General features: G+C 41.5%; 1 protein-coding gene across 1 annotated transcript; it reads left to right on the top strand.

The window, feature by feature from the left end:
• The first annotated feature begins 270 nt into the window (after nucleotides 1-270).
• LOC142398353 (C2 calcium-dependent domain-containing protein 4C-like) lies at nucleotides 271-3142 on the top strand. The gene is made up of 3 exons (XM_075482320.1): nucleotides 271-610; nucleotides 1186-1946; nucleotides 2061-3142. Exons 2-3 carry the CDS (start codon nucleotides 1215-1217, stop codon nucleotides 2610-2612), a joined length of 1284 nt encoding a protein of 427 aa, XP_075338435.1. The 5' UTR covers nucleotides 271-610; nucleotides 1186-1214; the 3' UTR covers nucleotides 2613-3142.
• Nucleotides 3143-6253: the final 3111 nt, after the last annotated feature.

The following is a 6253-nucleotide window of genomic DNA, read 5'->3' as shown; positions in this document are numbered from 1 at the left end:
GCTTCTGTTTCATTATCGCTGGTAATGAGTGCAGATGGTGGGTAAAGGCGCAGCATATTGTGTCTCTACATTATTACCAGTTTACCACCAGGAAGTCCAATTAAGGCGTCTGTTTGTTTTTCATCTATCAGATCCCTGTAATAGGCTTTTTGTGCACTCTTTGACAGAACATAGGAGAACTGCTGTCACGTGAATGCCAAATGCAATCAGTGACGTTTTTCTTTTTTTCTCTAAGAATCAAGCAGGCAGCGAGATAAGAAACGCAAGTAGTTTACAACACTTTGTGGGTGATGAGACAGCAGCTAGTAAATACCCCCACCCCTTGCGCGTGCCTGCGCAGGGAACAGTTTTATGGTTAATATCATGGGAAGGTTTCACAACCTTCTCATTGGCTCAGAAGTCAGAGACCCCGTCATATAAAGCGAGAGTTCCTGATCTAGCAACCCCTTTCAGCTGGCGAGCGTCAAGGATAACACTTCAACTATCGGGAAGGCACCGTTTCCGCACGGAGTGCCGGAGAGGCTTGCAGCTTGAGCCTCTCTTGTTTTTTCTTTTTTTTTTTTTTTTTTTTTTTGCCTTCCTGGAACTAAAATAACCAAAGATCCAACAGGTGGGTTTGTTTGATTGCAAAAGTACAACTAAGACACTTACTGTGGCTTTGTTTGATGGTAAAAGTTATTTAGACTCGTCTTTGCTAAATTATTTTGAATATTCGATTGAGTAATTAAACTTCCAGTTAGTTAAATGACCGCTTATTTGAAAAAAATAATGGGTTTGTATGGTTTATATCCATAGAATTTTTAGAGATTATACTAATCTTTATGCTGGTCGTGTGAATCCTTTAGTTTAGAGGTGGTTTAATTGATCTTAATTAGTTTGCATTTTTTTACGTTAAATTAAAGTGCTCTAGCTTTGCATATGCTTAGCCTATATTTAAGGGTGTGATTAGTGAGAGTAATGTAGACAAATGTGTCTTTTCACTCTTCACTATATTTAGAAACAACGGTTCGAGAGGATGTTTTTCCACTGAGGTGCACTGGGCGTAAAGTGTTTTTTTGTTTGTTTTGCTTTGTTTTGTTTTTGTCACGTGGGGAATCACATTTGAACCTCAACAATAAGATGATTCTATCTTTTTCTTGTGAATCTGTTTCCTCTTCTTTGTACATCACCTTTCTGTTTATATAGAAACTGCAAGCTGAGGCATCTGAGTGGGCATGTGGTTACTAGAGAAGCTCCGCAGCTCTATGGAGAGCAGTAGGACACATTCCCGGCCCCCACAGACAGTAGAGGCCATTCCAATCTCTGTTTATGCCAATGTACTCACTCCAGAAAGAATCCCTGATTTTTTCATCCCACCTAAACTTATTTGCTGCCCTCCAGAGGAGTCTCCCAGCCCAGAACCTCAGCACTGCTCCACTCTGAGACCCTCCTCCTCCGACCATGCCATCTGCAGTCAGAGCCCCAGAGCTCGGAGCAGCAAGAGCCCCTGCAGCCCCCGCCTCTTTTCTCGAAATCTCCAAAAGTCAGCCAACCGTCACATCATCCAGATAGAGAGTGCTGATGAGCCAAGTGCTGGGTCTGTGGTCAGGGTAGGTGTTAATGTCAACACCAATGCTGACCCTCAGTCACAGACTGCAATGTCCCTGCCATATGTCCCCAAGGCTCAGACCTCCTACGGGTTTTCCACCCTGGTGGAGTCTCCTCATACCCGACGCAAGGAGAGCCTGTTCCACAGCGACCCCAGCAGCCCTCTCACCTCCCCAAACTCGCAGAGGCGCTCCCAAGGGGGGGCTCTGCTGGCCCCAGCGGACCCCAACCCCTACCGCTATTTCAGTGGTGGAGAGAGTGACACCTGCTCTTCGGCTGAATCATCCCCCTTCAACTCCCCTCTCTTGTCTCGATCTGCCTCCCTCCTTCGCTCTATTACCCAGGAGACGCAAGCCAAGGTGAAAACTTTCCATTTGTTCCATATAAATATTAGCATTTTCGAATTAACAGGGAACGTGTTTTTGTTTTCTTCAACCCGAGGCTTACTTTCTGCTCTTCCTTTCATTCTAAAGGTGTCTCGTGCCAAACGCTCCTTGGCGCGCCACAGTTCGCTCTCTACTGATGAATGCAGCTCAGCAGACAACAGCCCCAACATGCAGCGGCGCCGTATGCGCTGCCCTCCCTCTCCCGCTTTCCGTGGATGTAGAACCAGTGGTGCAAGGGGCGCAACATCAGACCTCCTGCAGCGCGAGCACACTGTCAACCTCCACAAGGGGGGGACACTGAGGCTGAGCACTCACTATGACCCCGAGGCAGCAAGGCTTAGGGTACGTGTGCTCACAGCTGAGGCCCTTTATGACAGGCAGACAGACCTCAAAAGCATCAACTGCTGCGTAGCACTCTACCTGAACCCTGGGAAGCAGCAGAAACAAAGGAGCACCATCATCAAGAATAGCAGGAATCCCGTATTCAATGAAGACTTTTTTTTTGACGCACTGCCGCAGGCACAAGTGAAGCGTCTGGCCATGAAGATAAAGGTAGTGAACAAAGGAACCAGTCTGAAGAGAGATGTGCTTCTAGGAGAAAGGGAAGTGCTGCTCAGCGAGCTGCTCGCAAGCCTCTAGGGAGCCCCCGTCAAAACTCCGGTGAAAGGGAGCAGCTCCCGCAGCGCGAGGGCACCTTCCTGTCCGACGGCCTTTTATCACACTTCACAGATCTGATGAACACTGGAGAAGAGAACGTATACTGATGACAAGGGAGTTGTATTCGTCACACCTTTGTGTATGTCAATGAATTCCCTCTTCATCAAGGTGTCATGACCAAAATTTTAGTCCAGCTTAAACAAAAGCAAGCCACAATAATTTACATGCTTAGCAGTAAAGGACCAAAGTGAGCAGTGGACCTGTTGTCCTTGTTAGTGTATTTATTTTTGCATAAATACATGCATTTTGCATTTAGAGCATTGTGATGTGGCTCAGCATTATATCAGCTGTTTTACTGTAACAATCTTGTCTAAGTTGAAGCTGTATTTTTGTAACGTTGATATCACATATGAGTGTTTGCATGAAATTGTGGAAATGAAATACCCACGTGTGCTTGTGAATTTATTGTAAATATGACTGATGTGATGTTATATGTCTCTGAACTTGTGAATAAAGAATACAAAAACTCACGAGTGTTCCTTTATTTAAAACAAAACAGGAAAAAATCTACATATCTATCTGGTTTGTGGTATTGTCTATGAATAATTCATCTGAATCAAGAGAAAGCCGTGGAAGTAATTATGAAACCTCCTTTGCTTCCGCAAGCTTTCAATTTTTGCAAATAACTACAGGGCCCTCTGAGAAATGCAAAGGCTGGGTGTCATTTGTGGGGCTTGTAATGGTTCTCAGTATTGTCTCTTTGTGCATTCAAGCTCCCTGTTTAATTTTAAAAGTTCGTATCGAATCCAATTTGTTCTCCAGGGACTTTCAAGATGTTATTAAGGATGGCAGGGGGTAGAATCATGGCTCAATCACTCGCGCCATCCTGCTATGAAAATAATTGATTTGTACAGAGTGATTATACACGTGTTAAGTAACTGAGAACATAAATGGAGAGGCATTTGTTATGTACAACATACATGGAACATACAGACACAAGCACTTTAATAAAGGATCTTATCCTAATGTGGCTCTTATGCCTCCTCTGCTGGTGAAACAGCAGAACAACATGTTGGTGAGCCTCAACATGTGGTTAAAATTAAAGCATTGAATACATTTTATTTGAGCTGTTTTGAATTAGTTCTTGATATGCTCTGGTTGTCACCTGCCCTGTGTCCTTATAAATTGGGTCAGTTTACCCTGTAACCCTGATGAGAGGAAGGAAAAGATTCATTAAAACAAAAACACGTAAAAGCGCTAGAGAACACTTTAAGACTTATGCCCGAGGGTGATGTGTAGCCTCTAACTCTATTAACTTCTGAAGTATTGATATAAGTCAAAACAAGCACTCATTTGGGTCACATTCATCCTAGACCCTAAAGAAGATTAATTTCCCACAGACTTCAGTGTGAATTAATACATCTTGTGAAGAAAAAATGTGCAATTATTTCTATGTAAATATGGTTCAACTTACTGGGAAGTTTAACATATAATCCCTGAACTGAGAAACTTTGCTCGAGAGCATATGAGGGTATGGTTAAGATCAACATGCTCAAATGCAGATAGTTTCTTTTTCAATATCGCTTTTAGCGATGTAAAGAATGTAAAGTGAACAAAGTGTTGTGACCTACGGAGCAAATGATAAATGAAAATTAGATTCATCGTGCCTTATTCTTTTTATTAAGGGCAGTTTGTTGACAACTTTACCAACAAAGAGCAACCATCGAGTTTCAAAGACCAGCAAAATGTTCACGAATTCATGACTGAATACGACACGTTGGCAGGGATTTTGAGCTAAAAAGCTTGTTTTGTTTATCACAGCCCATATTTGATTGATCAGACATCTTTTAGGAGTTCATTCTTTTAGTACTGTGATGTTTCACACACTCTATATTAGTCATGAGTATAGTTTTTCATTCGCTTTGAATAATGCGTTAAGAGATCATTACGCAAAAATGAAAATGTCTTTCAATGTCAATTTTTTCCACCTCATTTTTTTTTTAAAGGAAGAACTAAGATAAGTGCATCCTTAATATTTGGAATTCCGTCACAAGTGTCAGGTTTTTACCCCATCACTAAAGATCAAAACTTCTCGAATTTGAATGCATATCCATATCTGGCACTCCTCAGATCTCAAGAGCTGCACACCATGCCTCACTTTATGCATACATACATATATCAGATGGAGATTTTAGCAGGTCAGCTCATGTGCAGCCTTCTGCAAGTCAATAATCTAGTTAATATTCTGGCCATGGCCTTTTTGTAGGAGGACAGAGAACTGGGATGTACTCCAAGCAGTTAAGATCAGCCATGTAGGTTTCCATCTTGATTCCACAAAGCACTGTCAATGTGTAGGTCATGTAGGCCATTTAATGTGTGGTGCAGGTACCAAGGGAAGTGCATATTGCCATCAAGGGAAAAACAAATCCTGTTCCATTCAGAATTATTTGATAAAACTGTGGCTCTTCATGTAGTCAGAATGTTCTCACAAAATGTCAAAGATGACGATACAAAATTGCACACAAAAAATGTGGTATCAGCGGTAAAAGAATGCAAAGACAAAAAATGCCTCAGTCACAATTATTAGCACTCTACTCTAATATGGTTCATGGTGGAGTCATGAGCGGTTGGACACTCTGTACTCTCACATTCCACTTTGAAAGCCTTTACTCGTTTTTTTGGTTTAATTGCACATTTACTAAGAGAGGTAGCATAATAGCGCCTCAACAATTCTGCATGGTAGGATGCTTTGTCGCTTATGAACCAACTGATGCACTATCTGAAGCATTCCATTCCACTCCATTATATCACAATGTCCCCTAGCATCTGGGCAGCTTAAGAAGTGAAAAACATTTTTGTGATATGTAACCGAACAGTTGAATGCTGGATTTTGAGATTTTTAGTGAATTGCCTTGCAGGCTTTTCCCCCTCGCTACATATCTAAATGACTCTCTGTAGTCTTTACCACTGTGGGGAACAAACTGGAGAAAACTGACCTTTAATCAATCGATATGATGCCAAAATCAGTGTACACCGTTTATTTTTCATCCCATGTTTTTACTGTATGAAAACCCATTTAGTTACTCTTGTGCTTTGAACATTTACTAATTGTTCATTTAAAAAATGAATATTTGGGGGGGGGGGGGGGGTTGTTCTTGTTAGTTCTTTATTTGTTTGTTTATTTTTGATTAACCTACCCTTCTGATTTCATAAGGTGATGTCATTTCCTGATGACAGAATCATTTACCTGTGTTGTTTACATTATATATCTTTAAGGAATATTTTTGTTGTTTTTTGTTTAACAACAACAGCAACAGTAATGATGATGATAACACGCATGTATGCAAAAATGACTTTCTCGTTAAAAATATCAGAACTACGTCATGTCAAGGGATTCGTGGATCTCTGTGTTGTAATTGGTTAGTGAATCAACTGTCAGGTGACGGTCAAATACTTCTAGTTGGTCCAAACCCATCAGCTGGTGGGCGATTTAATTCCTATCTCTCAAGGGAAATGTAGTTTTCGAAGAATAAAATGCTCACTGTTCTCGTGACTAAAGAAATACCAACAAAACGACATCTCCCACAATGCTTTGCTCAAATCGTAAACATAGACCTGTCAAA

This window comes from Odontesthes bonariensis, chromosome 14 (genome assembly GCF_027942865.1).
Source record: "Odontesthes bonariensis isolate fOdoBon6 chromosome 14, fOdoBon6.hap1, whole genome shotgun sequence".
Classification (NCBI taxonomy): domain Eukaryota; kingdom Metazoa; phylum Chordata; class Actinopteri; order Atheriniformes; family Atherinopsidae; genus Odontesthes; species Odontesthes bonariensis.
The sequence above is the reverse complement of the archived record's forward strand: the minus strand, read 5'-3'. Positions and strand labels throughout refer to the sequence as shown.

Bases quoted from the DNA above. Each gene is read 5' to 3' on its own strand.
- LOC142398353 (XM_075482320.1), top strand. From the start codon at position 1,215: ATGTGGTTACTAGAGAAGCTCCGCAGCTCTATGGAGAGCAGTAGGACA. The intron at 1,947-2,060 runs GTGAAAACTTTC...TTCATTCTAAAG, and splicing joins CCCAGGAGACGCAAGCCAAG to GTGTCTCGTGCCAAACGCTC.